Source organism: Notolepis coatsorum (assembly GCF_963971535.1).
Source record: "Notolepis coatsorum genome assembly, chromosome: 4".
NCBI lineage: Eukaryota > Metazoa > Chordata > Actinopteri > Aulopiformes > Paralepididae > Notolepis > Notolepis coatsorum.
In genome coordinates, this window is record NC_140168.1 from 104,473,774 (window position 1) to 104,500,011 (window position 26,238).

At 42.5% G+C, this 26,238-nt stretch overlaps 1 protein-coding gene across 1 annotated transcript; it reads left to right on the forward strand.

Moving 5' to 3' along the window:
* Positions 1 to 22,788: 22,788 nt before the first annotated feature.
* On the forward strand, positions 22,789 to 23,301 carry LOC311226934 (ubiquitin-conjugating enzyme E2Q-like protein 1; the record flags this gene model as incomplete). Its single annotated transcript, XM_084312397.1, has 1 exon — positions 22,789 to 23,301. The coding sequence occupies exon 1, from the start codon at positions 22,813 to 22,815 to the stop codon at positions 23,299 to 23,301; it is 489 nt and encodes a 162-aa protein (XP_084168523.1). The 5' UTR covers positions 22,789 to 22,812.
* Between the last annotated feature and the right edge of the window lie 2,937 nt (positions 23,302 to 26,238).

The following is a 26,238-nucleotide window of genomic DNA, read 5'->3' on the forward strand; positions in this document are numbered from 1 at the left end:
GAGACACTATTCCCTAGCAGTATGAATCACCTAATTATCCTAGATGATATGGTTTTTTCAGCGGGTGAACATCTTGAAGTGGCCAAAATGTTTACCCAATACAGACATAGGAATATGAGCGTCATAATGCTGACACAAAATCTATTTCAACAGGGTAAACATAACCGTACAATTAGTCTTAACGCTAGCTACTTGATTTTATTTAAAAACCCTAGAGATAGATTACAACTTTCAGTATTAGCTGGTCAAATGTACCCCGGTGAGCGCTCTATTCTATTGGACAGCTTCAAAGAGGCCACACGGCATCCGTATTCTTATCTATTAATAGATTTGCGACCGCACTGCCCTGACCAGTTGAGATTTAGAACCGGTCTAACACCTCAGGAAGGACCTCCAGTGGTGTACATAAAAAAATAAGGATCATGTCTTGTCGTATACGGGGTCATATGGATGTATTGAAGGCTTTATATAACAGTCCCCCCATCATTCGAAAGCAGATGTTAACTAGGGCTTCACCAGATCTGTTGAGATGTGTGTGTGAGATAGCATTAAATGTCTTAAAAGGTGTTATTCCCCTTAAAAGCGTCCACATACATAAACTGAGAAGAAAAAAGAAGATCCTAAAGCTCTTGGCTGATAACAAAGTGAATCTGTCAAAGAAGAGAAAAAAGCGTATGCAGACTGGGGACGGTTTTTTTCTACCGTTACTCAGCGTAGCCATTCCATTTTTAACGTCTTTATTCACAAAAAAAAAAACGGATAATGACCAGCATGCAAAAAATTATCCTAATTCCTAAGAGTCAATGGAATCCTGTCTCCTCAAACAGGATGACAACTCCTATTAATATCACAGAGAAAGCGTCAGATAAATTACATACAGGAATGTATAATATTCTGAACAATATTACAGATAAAGAGGAACAGGTGTTGCCTCCAATTGACACCAATGCATCGCGATTACATAATCCAGCTGTCTATGCATCGGATTCGGATAAGGCTAAGAAAATGAATATTCTTCTACATCGTTATCTAGGTTTACTCAGACAAAAAGAACATGTTACCCCCAGAGTTTTACCTATGGATACACCGATAGAAGCGGCAGAGGTCAGAACCCCACAAAATATTGACCAATTAGTCTCTGCACTCCCTGTTAGAAGTCAAATAAAAGCATGCATGATTATGCAACAATTAAAAATTATACCCACGGAATCATGGAATCTTAAAGGCGAGTTTATTCACGACGGTATCCCCATAAAAGGGTAGCATATGCTTGATTACTTAAAGGCGTTGACTACTACCTCTAAGCATTCTGCACCAGGTCCTGGTTATGATGTTTTTCTACAAACCTTATCAGAGGTTAATATACCCCTATCATATATTGCAAATAAAGATGCACATTCCTCTTTGAATGCTCTAAAGACCTGCACAGGATTTTCAGAAGGAGATGTGGTATATTTTGGACATAGATCATCATAATGGGAGTTCAAATCAAACCAATGTGTAATAGTCTTATAGAAACAGTCAAAGTGGAACAATTGGCAATCAAATATAGTTCATAGAGTGTGTGTGTTTACCGAGACCTTGTGTTAGGTCATTTGCATATAGTGGCAGCTGAAGTAACAATATAGAGGTTGTTAAACAGGTTTGGTGGCTAATCAGGAAGGTAACCTACTTCCCCTTAGGGGGTTGTAAGAACAAAGGACAGGAAGCCATAGGTTAACACATGTGTCTCCTAGTAGGATTCTTTATCAAAGTATAGGATTATCATTCTTTATCAAAGTATAGGATTATATAAGAACCTTATTCATACAGCTCTGAGAGTACTCTTTAAGATGTAAGAATTCAATTTCGCAGGCCATCCTATCCATTTGACCAGCGTATACATCTTGCCATTTATCCTTTTATTCTCAATACATTTTTCTATCTTGTATGTTTTATTCGTCCCTTCCACAATCTTTTGCAGCTCCAATTCGTAGAAAACTCCTTTTACCCTTTCACCACCAAGGACATAGCCAACAGGGAGACGGGCTAAACGCTTCTCTATAATAAATGTCTCGTACGTATATGTTTGCTCATAGCGCTTGTCGAAGGCAGACTTATATTGAGATATACGCACAGTAGTGCCTATATCAAATTTAAATCTAGTTTTTTTCTGAAATACCTGTACTATGTTATCTTTAGAGACCTCTGTAGGCTTCATTTTAATACTGGAGTGAAACGTGTTATTATAACTCTGTACCATATCCTGCAACATAACAATATAACGAAAAGTATTTTTAGCTGTGAAAAATCTCCACATCCTGTCCTTCAATGTACGGTTCAATCGTTCGATAACGCTCGCGTTCAATTCACTTCCCGTTGCGAAGTGGTGTATGTTGTGTCGATGCATCAATTCTTTGAAATGTTTATTAAAGAATTTTTTACCTTCGTCCGTTTGTATTTTTACTGCCGTTTGACTCTCCTCTAGGACTCTATCGAAGGCTTTTGTAACAGCTAAACCTGTCTTATTTTTTAAAGGCCTTACATAAACCATCTTTGAGAATACATCAATTACAGTCATCAGATATTTAAAGCCGTCGTTATACTGTGCCAAGCTTTGCATATCGCATAAATCAATTTGAAATTGATAAAGAGGTCTTGGAACGAATACTCTATTTCTCTTAAAATGTATTCTAGCAGGCTTATGTAGAGTGTAGCTATCCTGCTTTGATAACCAGGTTTTAATAACATTTATCCCTACTTTATCTCCTGTAGAGAGTTCCACTGCCTTACGCAAGCGTTCGACACCCCCAAACAAACCTGGATTTGCGGGGTCATAATATATTTTAGCTAGTAGGCCATCCATATTTTCAAACCACCACACCCCTTGGATTATAATACATGAGTGAATAAGTAAGCAGGAGAATTTTTTTTTTTTTTTAAACACACCATTTTTCTTTTTTCAGAAATAAACAAATCACACTCTATAGACTTTTGCCAGTTTTGGCACATTGGACATGAAGAGAAGTATTGAATCATAGACGGCCTCTGTATCAATCTCTGGGTAATCAAGGTGTATTTCCTTAATCAAATCCTTCAGACATTCGCTATTCTTAAATGACTGAAATTCATAGATGAGCCCCTCGCAGATTCCTTGCATTCTTAGCGGTGATGGAATGGCTAAACAGAGCCGGCCCAGGAGGGCGCTAATGGTAGGAATCAGTTCACCACTCCAAAACATAGTCATTAGTGCTGGTTCGTTGATCATGTAATACAATGCAGGTTCAAACAAGCATTCATGATGACGCTGACTCGGGTGCTGAATGGTACAACCATAGCAATGCTCGATGAGATGTAGATCGACACAGCACTTCAACACTTCGGCCAGAAGTAGTTTAATGCTGGCAATCATTAGATGATCGTCAACCACAACGGGCAGTAATAAGGAAGTTCCAAGTCAGTCAGAAGATCCTTAGGAACTTCTACTTGTGTACAATAGAGAGCATCCTGACTGGCAACATCACCTCCTGGTTTGGGAATAGCACTGCACAAGACCGTAGCAGACTACAAAGAGTGACACGTTCAGCCGAACGCACAATTGGAGGGGGGCTTCCCACCCTCCAGAACATTTACAACAAGCGGTGCAGGGGGAAGGCTAAGAGAATCATCAAGGACTCCAGCCACCCGAACAACTGCCTCTTTGAACTGCTGCGGTCAGGCAAGCGATACCGGAGTCTTAAGGCGAGCACAGAAAGACTCAGAAGAAGCTTCTATCCCCAGCCCATCAGGCTGCTAAACGAACAATAAACACTATGCAACAACCATCAAATGCACACAGCACACACACCCACACGCACACACTCACTTAAACAAACAACACACTGCAGCACCCACTCTCCACACTTTAGATCACACAAACACACTTTATATTTATTGATAAAGGATTTGCACTACAACTCATACACCGACTGTAAATTGTACCTAAATTGCACCTCATCCCATTTCTGCCTTGCACTATATAGTATTGTATATTAGTACACTGCATAGTATTGTATATTATATGGTAACTCAGTTACGTCTATTCTGCATCGAACATTGTACATATGTCTATACTGAACACTGTGACCTAATTTTTTTACTTCTAATTCACATGCTATACTATGTCATTTTATTTCATACTTATCTTGTCTTGCACAGTCTCTGGAGCGTAACAGTAAGAAGCATTTTGTATAAAAGTATTCTGTACTTCTGTATGACAACTATTAAAGAAACTTGAACTTGAAAGAAACTTGTAAGTGGTCTCCTCTCTGTGACAGGCAGGTCTTGCGGGAAACCAGATTCGGGTGTGTGTGATCGCCATTGTCCATTAGGCTGTGTGTCCCCAGCCTCTCCATCGGCTATGGTATCTTGTGATGACAGATCAGGTGTTTCGCAGGTATTCATCGTTGGAGTAATGCAGAGTAGCGGTGAGTCGGGTACAGCAGACTCCAGTTTGTATCCAGTGTTGAAGGAGGCCATGATTAAAGTCTGTAAAGTCCATTGTAACTTTTTTTTCTTTTTTAAAGGGTCTTTTACGGTTGACACGCCCCTTCCATCACACCCTCGCCAGGCCCTTTGGTATCGTCTTCCTCTGATTCGTTGTATGGAAAGAGACGTCTTTTCAAATGATCCATATCTGCTTGCACCTTTAACATCTCGCTCGTGACAGCTCCACATGTGTGAAGACATTCTAACCACGTATTCACCGGCACAGTAAATAGAACACTCTCGGCTCCAAATGCATACCGTTTGAAAATGGTCATATCCCCCACTCCACTAACGCCTGGCTTGTTATGTATAGAGATACGTGCTGTGTAATAACTTTCTAAGTCACTGGAGCCTGTTAACAGTTTGATTAGCTGTCCTTCCTTGAGCTTTCTGATGGCCAAACCGGCTAGCGCGTCAAAAGAATTCTTTTTTTATCTGCCAGAACTCTCTTTCGCTTAAATAGAGCTCCGGCCTCTCTCCAATGCCTTCGAAGTCCGTTAGGCCCAGTTTGTATATCACAACTCTGTCTAATCTTCCGTCATATTCCAGACTCAATAATCCGTCGCTCGTAGGCCACACTTCATTATAAATGCCCGGTCCATATCTGCATGGTGCCCTCAAGAGTGCCCTAATACGCGCAAGTCTGTCAGCTGTGTGTATAACCGGTGTACAAATATTGTCAGCCATTATGCACGAGGATCTATCAGTCACCATCAGAAACATATATATAGCTTTTTTTTCTACACAACGCCCCCATTTATGTCATGGATAATATCGCACACCTTCCAAAGACAAAAACATACTCCCATAACGCCTCCTATACACATACTACCAATGCTAGCCCGTATTAGTAGCCTATTAAAGCTCTCCATCGAAATAATACTGTTTTGATCATTCTCTGAGAAATCTACACTAGTAGGGGTTTCTAATGCCTCTGTCTGTGCGGACATAGTTCCCTTTTTATTTTTTCACTGTAATATTAAGTTGTGAAGACATCCTCATACACACCCCTGTTTTATTACTAACTACGTGCCCCCATCAGCGATAGTAATATGCCGCTTCTGAAAAAAAAACATTATAGGTTTCTGAATGACAAGAGACATCTCTATATTTTCAACACAGTTCTAAGCACCATTGTGCCAAACAGACACAGCGTGACACATTTTTGAGGGGGTTTGCTTTTTTTTCTGCTGACATATTAGAAAATGTAGGCTCCGCCTACATTTCTGCTGAGAGGGTCGAATCAACCTTGCAGAATAAGTGTCACTTTTCAGAAACGCGTGTTCTGCAAAAAAAGGAGAACTAACAGTTTCCTTGAGTGGTTAGACAACCTTACAGAATAAGTGTCACTTTTCAGAAAAAAGGAGAACCAACCTTGAGTGGTTAGACACCCTTGCTGAATAAGTGTGTTCTGAAAAAAAAAAGGAGAACCAACCGTTTCCTTGAGTGGTTAGACACCCTTGCTGAATAAGTGTGTTCTGCAAAGAAAAAAAGAGAACCAACCGTTTCCTTGAGCGAACACACACACCCACACACACCAAACTGCCAGAAAGGGGGAAGTCGGAGGGTCGTAAATCTTTTGGACTTGGCAGAAGCTGCATATGGCACTTTTGAGCCATCCCATTCGCTATCCATACACCCCTCCTCTATGACAGCTAAGGGGGTGTCACTTTCAGAATCGTGACAGTTTCAGAACTGCAGTGAACCTCCTGAGCGTCATTTCACCCTACGGAGTGGAGACACACACAGCATGGGGAGAATTCAGTCTACTGAGAGGTAGACATAAACAGAGGGGAGAATTCTTTCTGCTCAAACCATACCACTTGCAAGAAAACACACATTGTATTATTCTTAATTCTCACACACACACTTTAAATGTTTAATCTGTAAACCTTGGAATACATACAATCTTAAGAAACAGACATTTGAAATGCAGTGATGTACCTGAACACGTTCAATGAACGCTCGTTCATGAATGCGTTCGTATTTTGGGCGAACGTGAACTGAACGTACTGATTATCCGCTAAATGAACGTAATTGAGAACACGTTCATTCTCAGCGCTGTGTAACGGAGTTCAAAAGTGCGTTCATTCTTAGCACTCTGTTATAACGGCGTTCAAAGATCTGCCAGATTTCATATGTATTTCAGCCGAAACCCCTGTTAAAACACATCGTAAACAGGCTTTAAAATTATGTGGAAAACCAACCGATCTGGCAACGCGCCTGTACACCCCCTGCTACATCATCAGACTCATCACAAGTTCAACAACAGCGGAATCTGCGCGCAGAAGCCCAGAGCTGCGCAGCAGCAGGTCGAGAGCAGCACTCGCTCAGAGAACTCTACCTCTAGATGTCGGCGCTTGGGGATTTAAAATAGTTTAACGTTAAAGTCAGTACTGACTCAGACGGAAACAATCTAACGTTTGTCTGTAAACTTTGTCCACCCGATTTGAAGAAGCAAGTCCCCACATCGACGCGACGACGTCGACAGCAACATTGAGAATATGCAAACGTCCTGTTTTAGTTTTCATAATAAAGACAATTCAAGCAAAGTTGTTCCTCATGTTTTTGAAAATATACTGTAGAGATGAAAGCTGCAGTGTGGACTGAATGCGCGGTGCAAAGCGTTATGGAAATGCCAGTATTCTGATTGCTGTCTGTGTGGTTCAATATTTTTTACAAATAATAGTTTGCAGCAACGTATTGAAAAAAGAACTAACAAAATGGGCCGTTCAATATCTCCTTTATGTTCGAAATGTCAAACAGACCTGGGTACCTACAGGCTACAGTCTATCACTACTTTTTTATCTGCCAGAACTCTCTTTCGCTTAAATAGAGCTCCGGCCTCTCTCCAATGCCTTCGAAGTCTGTTAGGCCCAGTTTGTATATCACAACTCTGTCTAATCTTCTGTCATATTCCAGACTCAATAATCCGTCGCTCGTAGGCCACACTTCATTATAAATGCCCGGTCCATATCTGCATGGTGCCCTCAAGAGTGCCCTAATACGCGCAAGTCTGTCAGCTGTGTGTATAACCGGTGTACAAATATTGTCAGCCATTATGCACGAGGATCTATCAGTCACCATCAGAAACATATATATAGCTTTTTTTTCTACACAACGCCCCCATTTATGTCATGGATAATATCGCACACCTTCCAAAGACAAAAACATACTCCCATAACGCCTCCTATACACATACTACCAATGCTAGCCCGTATTAGTAGCCTATTAAAGCTCTCCATCGAAATAATACTGTTTTGATCATTCTCTGAGAAATCTACACTAGTAGGGGTTTCTAATGCCTCTGTCTGTGCGGACATAGTTCCCTTTTTATTTTTTCACTGTAATATTAAGTTGTGAAGACATCCTCATACACACCCCTGTTTTATTACTAACTACGTGCCCCCATCAGCGATAGTAATATGCCGCTTCTGAAAAAAAAACATTATAGGTTTCTGAATGACAAGAGACATCTCTATATTTTCAACACAGTTCTAAGCACCATTGTGCCAAACAGACACAGCGTGACACATTTTTGAGGGGGTTTGCTTTTTATTCTGCTGACATATTAGAAAATGTAGGCTCCGCCTACATTTCTGCTGAGAGGGTCGAATCAACCTTGCAGAATAAGTGTCACTTTTCAGAAACGCGTGTTCTGCAAAAAAAGGAGAACTAACAGTTTCCTTGAGTGGTTAGACAACCTTACAGAATAAGTGTCACTTTTCAGAAAAAAGGAGAACCAACCTTGAGTGGTTAGACACCCTTGCTGAATAAGTGTGTTCTGAAAAAAAAAAAAGGAGAACCAACCGTTTCCTTGAGTGGTTAGACACCCTTGCTGAATAAGTGTGTTCTGCAAAGAAAAAAAGAGAACCAACCGTTTCCTTGAGCGAACACACACACCCACACACACCAAACTGCCAGAAAGGGGGAAGTCGGAGGGTCGTAAATCTTTTGGACTTGGCAGAAGCTGCATATGGCACTTTTGAGCCATCCCATTCGCTATCCATACACCCCTCCTCTATGACAGCTAAGGGGGTGTCACTTTCAGAATCGTGACAGTTTCAGAACTGCAGTGAACCTCCTGAGCGTCATTTCACCCTACGGAGTGGAGACACACACAGCATGGGGAGAATTCAGTCTACTGAGAGGTAGACATAAACAGAGGGGAGAATTCTTTCTGCTCAAACCATACCACTTGCAAGAAAACACACATTGTATTATTCTTAATTCTCACACACACACTTTAAATGTTTAATCTGTAAACCTTGGAATACATACAATCTTAAGAAACAGACATTTGAAATGCAGTGATGTACCTGAACACGTTCAATGAACGCTCGTTCATGAATGCGTTCGTATTTTGGGCGAACGTGAACTGAACGTACTGATTATCCGCTAAATGAACGTAATTGAGAACACGTTCATTCTCAGCGCTGTGTAACGGAGTTCAAAAGTGCGTTCATTCTTAGCACTCTGTTATAACGGCGTTCAAAGATCTGCCAGATTTCATATGTATTTCAGCCGAAACCCCTGTTAAAACACATCGTAAACAGGCTTTAAAATTATGTGGAAAACCAACCGATCTGGCAACGCGCCTGTACACCCCCTGCTACATCATCAGACTCATCACAAGTTCAACAACAGCGGAATCTGCGCGCAGAAGCCCAGAGCTGCGCAGCAGCAGGTCGAGAGCAGCACTCGCTCAGAGAACTCTACCTCTAGATGTCGGCGCTTGGGGATTTAAAATAGTTTAACGTTAAAGTCAGTACTGACTCAGACGGAAACAATCTAACGTTTGTCTGTAAACTTTGTCCACCCGATTTGAAGAAGCAAGTCCCCACATCGACGCGACGACGTCGACAGCAACATTGAGAATATGCAAACGTCCTGTTTTAGTTTTCATAATAAAGACAATTCAAGCAAAGTTGTTCCTCATGTTTTTGAAAATATACTGTAGAGATGAAAGCTGCAGTGTGGACTGAATGCGCGGTGCAAAGCGTTATGGAAATGCCAGTATTCTGATTGCTGTCTGTGTGGTTCAATATTTTTTACAAATAATAGTTTGCAGCAACGTATTGAAAAAAGAACTAACAAAATGGGCCGTTCAATATCTCCTTTATGTTCGAAATGTCAAACAGACCTGGGTACCTACAGGCTACAGTCTATCACTACTTTTTTATCTGCCAGAACTCTCTTTCGCTTAAATAGAGCTCCGGCCTCTCTCCAATGCCTTCGAAGTCTGTTAGGCCCAGTTTGTATATCACAACTCTGTCTAATCTTCTGTCATATTCCAGACTCAATAATCCGTCGCTCGTAGGCCACACTTCATTATAAATGCCCGGTCCATATCTGCATGGTGCCCTCAAGAGTGCCCTAATACGCGCAAGTCTGTCAGCTGTGTGTATAACCGGTGTACAAATATTGTCAGCCATTATGCACGAGGATCTATCAGTCACCATCAGAAACATATATATAGCTTTTTTTTCTACACAATGCCCCCATTTATGTCATGGATAATATCGCACACCTTCCAAAGACAAAAACATACTCCCATAACGCCTCCTATACACATACTACCAATGCTAGCCCGTATTAGTAGCCTATTAAAGCTCTCCATCGAAATAATACTGTTTTAATCATTCTCTGAGAAATCTACACTAGTCTGTCTGTGCGGACATAGTTCCCTTTTTATTTTTTCACTGTAATATTAAGTTGTGAAGACATCCTCATACACACCCCTGTTTTATTACTAACTACGTGCCCCCATCAGCGATAGTAATATGCCGCTTCTGAAAAAAAAACATTATAGGTTTCTGAATGACAAGAGACATCTCTATATTTTCAACACAGTTCTAAGCACCATTGTGCCAAACAGACACAGCGTGACACATTTTTGAGGGGGTTTGCTTTTTTTTCTGCTGACATATTAGAAAATGTAGGCTCCGCCTACATTTCTGCTGAGAGGGTCGAATCAACCTTGCAGAATAAGTGTCACTTTTCAGAAACGCGTGTTCTGCAAAAAAAGGAGAACTAACAGTTTCCTTGAGTGGTTAGACAACCTTACAGAATAAGTGTCACTTTTCAGAAAAAAGGAGAACCAACCTTGAGTGGTTAGACACCCTTGCTGAATAAGTGTGTTCTGAAAACAAAAAGGAGAACCAACCGTTTCCTTGAGTGGTTAGACACCCTTGCTGAATAAGTGTGTTCTGCAAAAAAAAAGAGAACCAACCGTTTCCTTGAGCGAACACACACACCCACACACACCAAACTGCCAGAAAGGGGGAAGTCGGAGGGTCGTAAATCTTTTGGACTTGGCAGAAGCTGCATATGGCACTTTTGAGCCATCCCATTCGCTATCCATACACCCCTCCTCTATGACAGCTAAGGGGGTGTCACTTTCAGAATCGTGACAGTTTCAGAACTGCAGTGAACCTCCTGAGCGTCATTTCACCCTACGGAGTGGAGACACACACAGCATGGGGAGAATTCAGTCTACTGAGAGGTAGACATAAACAGAGGGGAGAATTCTTTCTGCTCAAACCATACCACTTGCAAGAAAACACACATTGTATTATTCTTAATTCTCACACACACACTTTAAATGTTTAATCTGTAAACCTTGGAATACATACAATCTTAAGAAACAGACATTTGAAATGCAGTGATGTACCTGAACACGTTCAATGAACGATCGTTCATGAATGCGTTCGTATTTTGGGCGAACGTGAACTGAACGTACTGATTATCCGCTAAATGAACGTAATTGAGAACTCTACCTCTAGATGTCGGCGCTTGGGGATTTAAAATAGTTTAACGTTAAAGTCAGTACTGACTCAGACGGAAACAATCTAACGTTTGTCTGTAAACTTTGTCCACCCGATTTGAAGAAGCAAGTCCCCACATCGACGCGACGACGTCGACAGCAACATTGAGAATATGCAAACGTCCTGTTTTAGTTTTCATAATAAAGACAATTCAAGCTAAGTTGTTCCTCATGTTTTTGAAAATATACTGTAGAGATGAAAGCTGCAGTGTGGACTGAATGCGCGGTGCAAAGCGTTATGGAAATGCCAGTATTCTGATTGCTGTCTGTGTGGTTCAATATTTTTTACAAATAATAGTTTGCAGCAACGTATTGAAAAAAGAACTAACAAAATGGGCCGTTCAATATCTCCTTTATGTTCGAAATGTCAAACAGACCTGGGTACCTACAGGCTACAGTCTATCACTACTTTTGAGAATCTAAGTGTTTATCCAGGTTCTGGGGCCAAGTGATTGATTGATTGATTGAACACTTTATTAACATATTGCAGAATGGGTACAGTATACAGCTCAGTCATGAATTGAAAATGGGGGACCCTGATGTAAACAAGACGAAAGTCTTTCTCTGGTCTGCATCCCCTTAACAATTGTATGTATTGAGCTGTACTGTATCAGGGTCCCCCATTTTCAATTAATCAGGACATACATGACATACAGATAGACAGTACTACTACATCTATACATTTATGACATACCAGATTTGCAAATACAGTACTGTTTGTGATACAAAAAGAGTCCAGAAAAGAGAGTAGGCCTATATACATTTGACATAGAAACTGTACATTGGAGGAGGTTGGGTAGGTGGGGGGGGACTGTACATTGGAGGTGGTTCGGGGGGGGGGGGGGGGGGGGGGTGGGGGGGGTTGGGTAGGAGGGGTGACACCCTTTATAATTCAAACTATTTCAGCCCGGAAATGCATTCTGATAAACTGGATTAAGGATAAGCCTCCATTTTTACAAATGTGGTATAGAGATGGTTTGCTTTATTCTTGATGTTTATTCTGAAAACCTTGGAATACACAAATACAATCTGAAAAAAAAAAACTTTTATTTCTGAAAAACCTTTATTTTGAAAAAAAATCTGAAAACCCCTCCCCTTCCGTAACCAGATGTCCCTCCCCTCCTAAAACCGGATGTCCCTCCCCTCAAAACCGGATGCCCCGCCTCCTTGAATCCTCGACCAATCAGAAAAGGGGGCGGGACGTAGGGGGCATAAATCATCTCAAAATGGGGCGTGGTTACAAGCAATCAAACTAAAATGGGCGTGGCTATATGCCCTTATAAGGTCTGACACATTGTGAATCCTACTCCTCTCTCTAACAGTTGAGCAGATGGCTGTTGACCAAACCTTCCCCCACAATGGACATTGTGATTGATTAGGCCAACTGTAAATACTCTAGGCCATATATGGGGCTGGGAGACCAGATAAAGTTAGCAGTTCAACAGTTCATCCTGTTTATACAAGCCAGAACATAACCCACTGTTAGAAATAGCAATCTTTATGGGTCCAACTTCCACAGAGGGCACCTGGTCGCCTTCTGGTCACAGGAACTCCTTTGTAATTAATTGCCTAAATTTGGACAACAGTAAACTAAATTATAAAGTATTATGTATTGGAATTAGACTAGACCGGTTTTAGATTATTGTATGGATCAGTTTGAGACTAAACAAGATACGGATTGATCTTTTAGAAGTTAAGTTAGACATAAAACCTATTATAGACTAAAATTAGAAGTTGGTTACAATGCTTGAGTGTTGGAAAAGGTTAAAACTAAGTCAAAGAATACTTTAGAATAGACAGAAAATGGGCGGTCAGGTGGCGTAACGGATATTGCGTTCGTCACCAACCCCGGAGCGGCTGGATTCGCCTGTTCGAATCCAGCTCACAGCTCCGGGGTTGTCACCAGCTTGGCTGGCCGTTCACACTAATACAATTGGCAGTATTAGAGGGTGGGAGAAGCTGGCGGGGTGGGTCCGGGTCGTTGTAAACAGCGACTCCTACAGTTCGGTCGGGGCGCCTGCTAAGCGCGGATAGGATCTAAGTGGGATAGTGTGATCCTTCCACACGCTACGCCCTCTCAGTGAGAATCCGCGCTGCCAGGTGAAAAGAAGCGGTTGATTGGCTGGACGTGTGTCGGAGGAAGCACGTGGTAGCCTCCACTCTCCCAGACCGACTGTGGGGGGTAAGTGCGCAGCGACCAGGGGCGTTTTTAGGGTTAGAAAACATTGGGGGCTTCAGCCGGGGGGGGTGGAGTTTTTTTTTTTTTTTTATATAGAAATACGCAATTTTAGAGTAATTAGAGATGAATACTGAAGAACTAGAATCATTAGAGGTTCTCAAAGTGAGGTCCATGTCCATGAGAGGGATCTGGGCAGTCCCCATAGAAAATTCAAAGTTAACAGGACCAAATCATCAGTTTCTTATTTATTTATTTAACCTTTATTTTGCCAGATAAAACATTGATCTGGTATATATATATATATATACATATACTGTACATACATACACACATATACACCAATAACAAAATAAAAACAGTTAACACTATGATCGCCGGGGACGAGTTAAGACTTCATTCCTAGCCATGCTCATACTGCCGAAGACGCCGTAACTCGTCTTTGATGTCAATATTTCAAAAATCTGTCATCGAAATCATATTTCCTTTCCGGAGCCCTGAGATGTACTGGCGAGCTCCACTCAACTGTCTAACGGTTCGAGAGCGCCATCTGGTGGCCGATCGGCAGATCGGCCAAGAGGGAGGGGCGCGCCAAACAGGAAGTGCTCATCCATATGTGCTCCGGGCACTCGCGATCGGTAGCCGGACTCCATCTCAACACACTGGATGATCAATCGCTCGCCCTAACTCAATAAACAACGTTATTTGGACGTATATAGTATTATACAACCTGGAAATGGTTCATCAGGATCAACATCCCATAATCGAAAACGGTCAACTCCACGCTGATCGTCCAACGGCGCGAGGAACATACGGTAAGATTCAGAGTTATTTTCTAACGTATTCCATATAAACTGCTATGATGAACATATGACCCACTCTGGATGAATCATCTAACGCTGCCCACGGAATTATAAACGATCCCCCGCCCATCCGGTCATCATCAGATGATATGTAGAAAGTTCTAGAAGTACCTCCAGTTGAAATTTATTATCTGGCACAGATCGCTATCAAACTGTATTTCATCATGCATATAATGCATTTGGAGCTATAAATCAAGTTCTGGAGAAAGCTGCAGAAAACGATAAAAACATACTTATACTTTAGACCATATTTTAGTATGAATATGTGAATGAAAAAGTTTAACGTTGCTACACCCTGAACAATACATATAGGACATTGAATGGGCCATAATAATGGCAATTTAGCAATAGAATTTAAAAAGTTATAGCCCTGCAAAGAAGGGGAACTTCTCCATAGACAAATAGAGCTGGCGAGGGATGGTAAATTATGAATTTAACCCATGGCGATTAAAGTGTTAAGAATCATACACATAAGCAAATAAACAAACAAACAAACATTATGCACAGCCTATGTACAAAAGAAATAAACAGTTCATCTCTAGTCTTTACAGTTTTCTTCAATTGCATAAACACTCAAATCAAAGTATTACACATTTATCAAAACCTTACACTCAAGGAGCAAAACGTAGGCCCAGATTTGCACCCCTATAAGCACAATGTCAGCCTCACACTTTTTGCAAAACAATACACACAGTGATTTGCAAAACACTAAACACACTTCCATTACATTAGACACAGAATGTCAAATTACCACACATATGAGCCAATTGATTAAACACAGCCATCAGATGCACAAACACACCATTGCTTAATTGTAGATACACCAATCAGGTTTAAGCACTATAAAAATGCAGCAGGTGAGTTCACCTGTCTTCAACCAAAATGGAAAGAGAGTGAAGTACTGTACACAGAGAACGTGAAAATATACAATACATTCACCAAACACTACACAAGACAAACAAATGATGCAGACTGATGAAAATATACATTTTCTCCCATTTTCCCAAATCAGTCAACATGTCAACATGGAAAATCACAACAAAAAATTCTCTTGCCAGATCCAGCTAGGCAAAGAGATAATGTCTAGTATTTTCTGTACTCTATTTAAAAAATTTCAAAATAGTTTTTGTTTTACTGTAATTTTAACCTGTACTGGATACAGTCTTTTATGTTTGTCTGATATTTTTTGAGCTTACAGTGTTATGCACATAGTAGCATGAAAACTGGGACATGTTTTGTTGTGATTCTCCATGTTGAAATGTTGACTGATTTGGTTATATGGAGAGAACATTTATATTTTCATCAGTCTGCATCATTGATTTGGGTATATGGAGAGAAAATGTTTTTTTTAGCAGTCTGCATCATTGATTTGGGTATATGTAGATAAATAAATTATATTTTCATCAGTCTAGTCTACAGCATTGGTCTTGTATAGTGTTTGGTGAATTTATTGTATATTTGCACATTCTCTGCGTACTTCACTTACAGTACTCTAATCACTGAGAAGTAGAATTGCTAAATGTGTTTTAGGTTAAGCACAGCAGTGTGTGTAACTGGTTCAAACAGAATTGAGTCATATGAAACATGTGTTTCATATGGTAACAAAATGTAGTTTTTATAAATTAGTGTATGGTTTTGACAAGTGTTTAATTTAGCAAAGGATCTGAGGTGTTCTGATAATTGTGTGTGTGGTTGTGCTAATTGTGTGTTTTGAAACACCGGGCCCCGTTTTCAAAATCATGCTTAAGCAATCGGAAAAAAACTATTGTGTGTTTCATTATAATTATGTTTCAGTCTTCTCATAAAAAGAAATATTCGATTTTTGGGTCTTTTCCTGCCTTTGGTCCGCTTTGCATTCACATCTCAAATGAACCGTAGCAAGTTTCAAGTTCAAGTTTCTTTAATAGTTGTCATACAGAAGTACAGAATACTTTTATACAAAATGCTTCTTACTGTTACGCTCCAGAGACTGTGCAAGACAAGATAAGTATGAAATAAAATAACATAGTATAGCATGTAAATTAGAAGTAAAAAATGAGGTCACAGTGTTCAGTATAGACATATGTACAATGTTCGATGCATAATAGACGTAACTGAGTTACCATATAACAATATACTATGCAGTGTACTAATATACAATACTATATAGTGCAAATCAGAAATGGGATGAGGTACAATTTAGGTACAATTTACAGTAGGTGTACGAGTTGTAGTGCAAATCCTTTATCAATAAATATAAAGTGTGTTTGTGTGATCTGTGGAGAGTGGGTGCTGCAGTGTGTTGTTTGTTTAAGTGAGTGTGTGCGTGTGGGTGTGTGTGCTATGTGCAATTGATGGTTGTTGCATAGTGTTTATTGTTCGTTGAGCAGCCTGATGGCCTGGGGATAGAAGCTTCTTCTGAGTCTTTCTGTGCTCGCCTTAAGACTCCGGTATCGCTTGCCTGACCGCAGCAGTTCAAAGAGGCAGTTGTTCGGGTGGCTGGAGTCCTTGATGATTCTCTTTGCCTTCCCCCTGCACCGCTTGTTGTAAATGTTCTGGAGGGTGAGAAGCCCCCCTCCAATTGTGCGTTCGGCTGAATGTGTCACTCTTTGTAGTCTGCTACGGTCTTGTGCAGTGCTATTCCCAAACCAGGAGGTGATGTTGCCAGTCAGGATGCTCTCTATTGTACATGAGTAGAAGTTCCTAAGGATCTTCTGACTGACTTGGAACTTCCTTAGGCGCCTGAGGAAGTAGAGGCGTTGTCGTGCCTTCTTCACAACACTGTCAATGTGTGTGGTCCATGTCAAGTCCTCGGATATGTGGGCTCCGAGGTACTTGAAACTGTTCACTCTCTCAACCGGTGCCCAGTCGATGTTGAGGGGGCTGTAGTCCTTGACCCCCGACCTCCTGAAGTCCACAATCATCTCTTTTGTTTTGCTGACGTTCAGGGAGAGGCAGTTCTCCTGACACCACTGTGTCAGGGTTCACTTGCAAGAGTGAATGAGCTTTCACACCACCCCAAACCAACCGGACTATCCGAGGAAATGAACCAGGGTTCGATTAAAGCTTATTATAGTTTATCATGAGCATGTCTTTGTCAGTGGACACTGGACATGGGTATGGATGGCTCCAGGTGCTGCTGTGTTAAAGTGCACATCTTCAAGTCCACAAATCGGTGGAATGAAAGAATGATAGGATCAAATGAAAACTACTTACTAAAAATGGATTAAAAGTACTAAAAACCAAAAAAAAATACCAAACACTAACAAACATTCAGCACAGACAATGGGGATGCTGACATAAAAAAAAGGTCGGGGGCTAGGAGAAAAACATCGGGGGCTAAAGCCCCGGAAGCCCAGGGCTAACTACGCCACTGGCAGCGACCAGGAAGGGGATTGGGAATTGGCATAACGACTAACATTGGGATGGGAGAAAATCGGAGGAAAAAGGAGGGGGAAAAAGATCAAAAAAAAAAAATAATAATAATAGACAGAAAATAATAAGCATGGTTAAAGATCAATAAATTGTTAAATATAAAATTAGAAGGCCCCAGAATTCGGGAAAACAATTAAACTAATATAGCTTGAATAATAAAGAAGTAATCTGAAAGTTTTAAATCCTTACAAACAAGGGAACACATAGGAATAGAGATTTGAAGTAAACTGTTGGTGGTTGTATCTGTAATTATAGTGACTCCCTCCATTTACGGAAAAATCAGTCTCTAAAAAAGTCAATAGCGCCTTAAAAGGAAACGATTCTCAAATCCAAGATGACGTATTCACAAAATGGATGCCATCTAAAGCAATTCAGCCAATCAGAGAAAGCCATGCTCCTGGGCCTACGTCACATGACGGAACAGGACAAGGGGTGTGGCTTTAGTTTCTTAAACAGGGGTGCTCGCTGAAGGAGAGACACACAGGAGAATCATCCCGGAGACGCTACCACTGAGACGGTTCGAGAAAAGAGACGATTGTACGAGAGACAACCAGCAATTCACGAGAAGAAGACGATATTAGAATAGAAGTAATTCTGAGCTGTTAAACCTGATGATTGAGCTGTGTTGCGTTCTGTTTGTACCGACTGCGCTCTCGTGTCGTCTCAGATTCATTTCAAGCGAGCCAATTGAATGAATGAACAACGTATCTTCAGCGCAGAGAAAAGGAAATTCCACTATACAAGTTAAGCAAACGATCGACCAGAGATACGTTACATAGATTAGATATACGTTAAATGTCGCCGTGACACCGGGCTGTATATTCGAACGAAGCCGATTGGAAGACGCACTACATCTTGGAGGACCGAAACTCGCTTTCTCTCATCGAAGCCTGCGACAATTTCTTCAACATCAGCCGAGATACAACAACGAATTTGAAGGTGAGTAAACGGGAAGATGGGGCGTCTAAGATTGGTTTGGGACGAGCAGTCTTCGAATAGGGTTGGCTATAAGAAATGACCGTGTTTTACAAAAAGATATTGTCGATCACGGCAGAGATCAGTAACCAAGATTCACACCGTTGGTTCTGGTCTCAACCGCGCGAATAATGTCTGAACGTAAAGCACTGATAGGGTTAGGAATTTGAGGTCCGTGCGATTGGAAGATTCAGGGTAGTGTAACGGGTAGAAATGAATTTACATCGCTATCAGCCCTGCGTTGTACAGGACTGGTAGCGATGTGGATAGGGTAAAGACCATTCAGAAGAGGATGGTACGGGACTGACTGGGATGTTGTTTGGTAAGAGGGTGCTGGTGGGGGCTCTGTCCACTTATCGGAAGCGTACCGCTCACTCTGGGGTCGCCCGATGGGTGGGAAGGGTGCCATACGAGTATACAAACCCTCTATTAAACAATGGTATGGTAGTCAGTAAGAAAGGTAAAATAGGGCTATACTGGATCAGATCGTGCGGCCGCCAGGTTAAAGTGAAAGCGTGGGAATCCAACTTGTGAGGACGGACTGTTTTAAATCGATGCTCGTGACATTAGACTTTTGCAATGTTGCAAAAACTTCATGATGTGCGATACATCGAAACAATTTGACTCTGATTTGCGTATTTTGATCAAATCGGAGGAAAAAGTACTCGTAGATTGGAGAATGGCGTGGGGTTATCGGGGTTTGTAAAGATATTGGGAACACAAGGTAGTTACAAACTCCGATTCAAGCCGAGAGGCTCCTGCGTTTAAAGTCTTCGTGCGGGGACTCTGCAGAAGTGGAGCAATTCGTCTGCAAGGTTGGGTCGTTGTTCCAAAAGCCTGGTTTGTGTATGGATAATGATAAGTACTTACTTAAGCTGGCCAGCTAACTGCACTTTATGATTAGGACATTGAGAAGAATTGTATATTACGGGCGATGTTTAGATTAATGAATGCACTTATAAGTGGTAACTCAACAATGTTGTTGTTGTGTTACTTCACCGGAGAAGGGTGACCTCGGTGCCGAGAATGGGGTTGCTATGATAGGATCAAATTGAGTACATTGAGTAAAGCACTGAGAACACTGTTACTGAATGAAAGAGTTGAATATAACTGTGGTGATGTGATATAACCAGTGTTGGGACTAACGCGTTACAAAGTAACGCGTTACAGAAACGAAGTTACTTTTTGCCGCAACTAGTACTCTAACGCATTACTTTTGAAATTCAGTAACGCTACTTACGTTACTGAATGGTTTGTTAGTTCGTTACTGCGTTCTTTTTATGTAGATTCATAGCGAGCGTCCTTATTTCGCCTGCGTTTGTTTTGTTTACTGTAGACTGAAAGGCGCTATATAAAACGAAGTATTATTATTATTATTATTTCTTTCCGTAGCCTCATTCTGGTTTTCGCACTTCTGATTGGCCACTGACGTTCTGAAAGAAATAGACGCTCTCTACAGTAAACAACAAGAGGACGCTCGCTATGAATCTACATAATAAGAACGCAGTATCGCAGTAATAATAACGAACTAACAAACCATTTAGCAACTACTTGGAGAGATAATTAATATACAACATGGAAACGAGATAAAGAACATGTTTGAAGGGCTGCTGGAGTCAACTGGACTAACGTTACATCTCGACCACCGCAGACTGGTGACGGTGAGTGCAATGTGTTCACTGAAACTCAAGATCAACGGATTTTGACTGTACGAAATCTGCCAGGGAATCTCATAATACTAATCAAACAATATAAATATAGTCCTTTCATGCACAATTGATATCCTAACTATTCTAACGTTGCAATGCTTTGATTGATATCTTAAACAACGCTGCAAGATGGTTATGAATGAATTAATAAATGGATGAATGAATGAATGAATGAAAACTTTATTTAACAGATTGCAGAATGGGTACAATACAGTACGGCTCAATACATACAATTGTTAAGGGGATGCAGACCTGAGAAAGACGTTTGTCTTGTTTCCATCAGGGTCCCCCATTTTCAATTCATATAGACATTTATGACATACACAACATACATGACATTTATGGCATAGGGACATATAGGTATTTAGTACTGATACATTTGTGACATAAGCGGTATTCAAATATACAGTACTGTTACCCCTAGATCCTGACAGAGTATATACATATGATGGGGAGGGGACTGTACATTAGGAGGGGGTGGGTGGGTGGGAGAGAAATATACATACAGCGGGGAGGGAATATATAATGAAACGCTCTAGACCACATTGCTTAGCAGAGTTCGGTGATGTGAATGGAAACTGTCAAGTTGATCAACCGATTTTGAGTATATGGGGCATGGGACTTGAGCAATTTTTTTTTTGTATTTTTTTTTTAAATAACTAAATAGTTACTTTTCACAGTAACTCATTACTTTTGGGTGTAAGTAACTAGTACAGTAACGAAGTTACTTTGAAATGAAGTAACTAGTAAAGTAACTGAGTTACTATTTTTCAGTAACTAGCACAACACTGGATATAACATATGTGTTTGGTGGAATGGATTAGTGGTTAAGAATGAAAGGAGGAGCGTGAGTTATTTTTGTAAACATAACGTAACTCCCGTGACGAGATCTCGCGTGATGCTACTACTTGTGGCTGACTACAAGACCTCGCGATGTCCGGTTAGAGTGACTCTGAGAGCAACTTCCTGTATAAAAGGATTCTGGGAGTTGTAGTTTCTTATTGAGTAAGCACGTCGAGTTAGAAGCTGTGTTATGGTTTGCTGCGTGATGACGCACTTATAGTTGGAGGGTGATGACACCTCCTTCAACAGGGTATTGTGGGTATTGTAGTGCAATAGATGTGATGTTCAAAAGTTACAGCAGAGGGCGATGTTGGCTCTCTCCCTCGCTCCCGCCCTCTCTTTCATCCTCCCTCCCTCTTTCCCACTCCCTCCATCCATCCCTCCCTCCCTCTCTCTCCTTCCTTCTTCCTTCCTCCCTCCCTCCCTCTCTCTCCTCCTTCCTCCCTCCATCCCTCCCTCCCTCGCTCTCCTTCCTTCCTCCTTCCATCCCTCCCTCTCTCTCCTCATCCCTCCCTCCATCCCTCCCTCTCTCTCCTTCCTTCTTCCTTCCTCCCTCCCTCCCTCTCTCTCCTCCTTGTTTCCTCCTTCCTTCCTCCCTTCCTCCCTCCCTCTCTCTCCTCCTTGTTTCCTCCTTCCTCCCTCCATCCCTCCCTCCCTCTCTCTCCTTCCTTCCTCCCTCCATCCCTCCCTCTCCCTCCTCCATCCCTCCCTCCCTCTCTCTCCTCCCTCCCTCTCTCTCCTCCCTCCCTCCCTCCCTCCCTCCCTCCCTCCCTCCCTCCCTCCCTCCCTCCCTCCCTCCCTCCCTCCCTCCCTCCCTCCCTCCCTCCCTTCCTCCCTCTCTCTCCCTATTTCCTGCCTCCCTTCCTCCCTCTCATTCACTTCCTCCTTCTCCTTCCCTCCCTCCTTTGTGGGTTACTCTTTAGACTGAAGGTGATTGGAGATACGCAAATTTAAGAGGCGTCTCTCACTCTCTCTTTCCCTCCCTCCCTACCTCCTTGCCACCCCCCCCCCCTCTTTCCCTTTCTCCTTCAACACCTGCCCTTCAAATGATTAAAAGTAGTATTGGATACTCAGCTAACCAATTCCAGTTCAAGTAGTGGAATGCATAGTTGTGTAAAGTAATTTTTAATCATCCGGAACCCCCCCCCCCCCCCACACTTTTCCTTAATGTTCCCTCCCTCTCTCTGCCTTGCCCGCTCTCTCTTTTTCTCCCTCTCTGAGTGCACCGTACTGTGATCATGTTCATTAGGATCGGCTAGAAAACTAATAATAATAATAGACATTACTTACATACTGTAGTGTCATTAAGTGAAATATAGGGAATCGGATCGCAGAGGTTGTCTAATGCATGACTAATTTGACCAATAAAAGATGGTGAAAGGTGCGAAGGAGAAACAGAAAAATGCGGCAGGAGGGGTGATCGCCAGGGTGAGAGAAGCCAGTGCATCTTCTACACCGCCACCGGCACCTCACTGCGCCCAAGTCCGAACACGGAGACTTATGAAAGAGCTCCAGGAGATCCGGCGGCTAGGTGACAGCTTCGTCACGGTGGAGCTGGTCGAGGACAACCTCTTCGACTGGAATGTCAGATTGCACCAGGTAGATGTAGACTCTCCATTATGGCGAGACATGAAAGAAACGGACACAGAGTTCATATTGCTGAATGTCTCTTTCCCTAATAATTTCCCATTCTCTCCGCCTTTCATGCGGGTGCTCACCCCGCGATTGGAGAATGGTTACGTGATGGAGGGTGGGGCCATATGCATGGAGCTGATGACACCGCGTGGTTGGTCTAGCGCCTATACCATGGAGGCCGTTATGAGGCAGTTTGCCGCAAACCTCGTAAAAGGACAGGGTCGCATTAGCAGGAAGGTAGAGGAGGCTGGTGTGGAGACTTTCAGCCGCAAGGGGGCGGAGGCCGCCTTTAAGACCCTGGTAAAAAACCATGAGAAGTATGGCTGGAGGTCTCCGCCGAAGTCCGAAGGCTAAGTGGCGCCACCTACCTCCCTCCAAAAATGAGTTATGTTTTTTTTATTTTTATGCATGATGCCTTCTCTGATTCCAGGTCCCCCCCCCCTCATCCTTACGGTATTCCTTTCCTATATCCCACCCCTCCCTCTGGATCCCGTCCATCCCACCCCTCCCTCTAGATCCCTTCCTAGTTCCTCCTTTCCTCCCTTCCTAGTCTCTCCCTTCCTCGTTCCTCCCTTCCTAGTTCCTCCCTTCCTCCCTTCCTAGTCTCTCCCTCCCTAGTCGCTCCTCCCTTGCTCCCTAGACTACTCTCCTACGCCCCTCCTCCTTCCAGCACCCCTGGGTTCTTAGGTGAGCCTTTACATCCCCTATTTTTACAGGGGAGTATATTCCGTTTCCTTTCCCTGCGTGTCCATGCCCTTTCCCTGCCCGGCTACACCCCCTCATTCCCTCTTTTCCTTGGGGGTTTGACTAAGGGTGGGTTGAAACGTTGTGTGTGTTGTTTGTGGGTGGACGTGTTGTTAAAAGGCGTGTTGTTATTTGTTATTTGTGGGGGTTACAGGAGGTATAGGAAACGCGCGGCTGAAGGAGGAGAAGGCAGTGATAACGCAGAAGAGGGCAGGCCGGTCCAAGGATGTGCTCTGGTTTGTCTAGGAATGCGAAGTGTGCTTTGTTGACGTGCACTTTGGTAACGGCTTGGTTGTTATGTGCGGCGGGGGTTATGCTGTATTTTTGGAACCATAAACCCGATCTTATAGAAATAGACATGTACAAGCCGGGACCTCACAAAAATTTGTTTATAAAAATGGCGAGAGCGGTAGCGAAAGTTGCAAATAACGGGACAGGGTTGTCAAAAGGGGGGAAGGTGATACGGGCTCTGTTGGATGTTGGGCCTATTCCGGTGGTGATTAGACCAGAGGAGTTTACGAGGTGTGATGACGGTAAGTCGGAGGGGATAGAAGTGGGGTTGTTAGGTAATTGCATGGGCAGTGTGGGGTTAGGGGCTGCGGAGGTAGCTGCGCTGGCTCCCCCGGGTAAGTATTGGATCTGTGGCGAAAATGCGTATGCCTCGTTGCCAGCGGGTTGGAAAGGGAGGTGTGCAATGGGGTATTTGGTGCCGGCTATGAGGGTAACTGATGTCTTGCCAACGCACCCTGGGGCTAGGAAGACGTGGGCTGCAACTCATACGAGTCATTTTTTCGGGGTGGTACTTCCCCCATATGGGACATGGGCGAATATGAAAGAGATTGATCATTTGGCTAAGGTATTTGAGGACATGGCTGCCACATCAGCAAAGGGGTTTGGCCTGGAGAACGAGGAGATACGGTCATTGAGGCTGATGGAGATGCAGACTAGAGCAGCTATGGATTTTTTGTTGGCAGCTTCGGGGGGTACATGTGCATTCATTGGTCAAGAATACTGTACATATGTGCCTGCGAACGATGAGACGTCCATGCCAGACATAATTGAGCATTTGAAGAACATTACAAGGGATCTGCATGAGTCTCAGGGGGAATCATGGGCAGATTGGGGTACGGGGCAGGTAGGGTATATAGGTTGGTTGATTGTTAAGTACCTACTCTATGCAGTGGTAGTATTTGTAATATTAGTCGTTTGTGTGTCTGTGATCAAAGCACGCTTTGGGTATCTGTTTAGGACTCTCTGCGCAGCCGGCCCGGCGGTAGAGAAGTCACTCTGCTCGGCTGCACCTGCTATGGCGATGATGATGGTGATAGAGGAGGATATTCCAGGGAGCCGAGCAGGGGTGGGCGTCCCGTTGGTGCCAGGATACCAGGAGTACGCCCTGGATACCATTCTGTGATCTGAAATGGTGGACATTTTGGGTCAATGGGTGGTGGGGTTGGGGTGTACGTAAGGGTATGATAATAGGGGACGTGCCTGGGGATATTGTAAAGTAATGTTTGTTATGTATAAATTAAATTTGTTTCCATAGTAGGTACACAAGAGGAGGATGTGTTGGGAGTTATTATGTCCCTGGGGTCTGGTGCTGGGTCTGGACGATTATGCATGATCGTCCGGCAGGGCATTGGACTTCCTGGGGTTAGTAGACTGGATGATGCAATGGGGTGATTGGGCATTAACTACCTTGTACCTGTGGTGAGGTATATCCTGGCCTCTGTGGGGAGTCTGTAATGGACGCTTCAGAAAACAGAGGGTGGGGCCTCGTGGCGGGCAGGGAGCGATGTCCAGGTATGCTTTTGAAGGATGTTAGTGGACACGTGTCTGAGTTCGATGTGTGTCCGCTGGGTGGAATGGTATTGAAACATGGAAACAAAAGAATGAATGACGTGTGTAGTCAACTTTAAGACTCTAATCTAGATGTTTGTGATTTTCGAGGTGAACAGAATTGGAGTGAAACCACGGGGAATATTGGAGAGCCGAGATTTGACAAAGGAGGAAACCAGTGTGTTGACGAAGAGCGGAAATAAGGGAGTAGACACCTAAGACGCAAACACCAATGTCAATCACAATATCTCTCATTGTTTGAAATTTGTATGAATTAAGTAAAAGATTATTCATACTGTACAAGATCTCTAAAAAATTTGATGTGGTATGAATTTTAGATAAGAAACATATTCATACTGAAAAGACTGAGTAAAGTGAAATTCCAGTTGGAAATTAAAGAGAACTGTTGTATTTTGTGCTCTGTCTTTCAGCAGTTCTGCCAGGCAAAAATGGCACCACAAATCAGGTAAGACTACAGATCACCAGTGAGAGGGAAAGAAAATAATAGACAGGGTGTACAGTGCCGTTATTGGCTGTTCGAGTAGGAGATAGTCACAAAAGAATAGACACCTACATTTAGACAGGGAATACAAAAAACACTTCCTTGCCTGCTGCCATTTGAAAAACAGAGAAAAAGATTTCTTAGACTAGAAAACAAAATAGGAATTAAAACACTGGTAAATGAGAAATAGAAACTCATATAAGAAA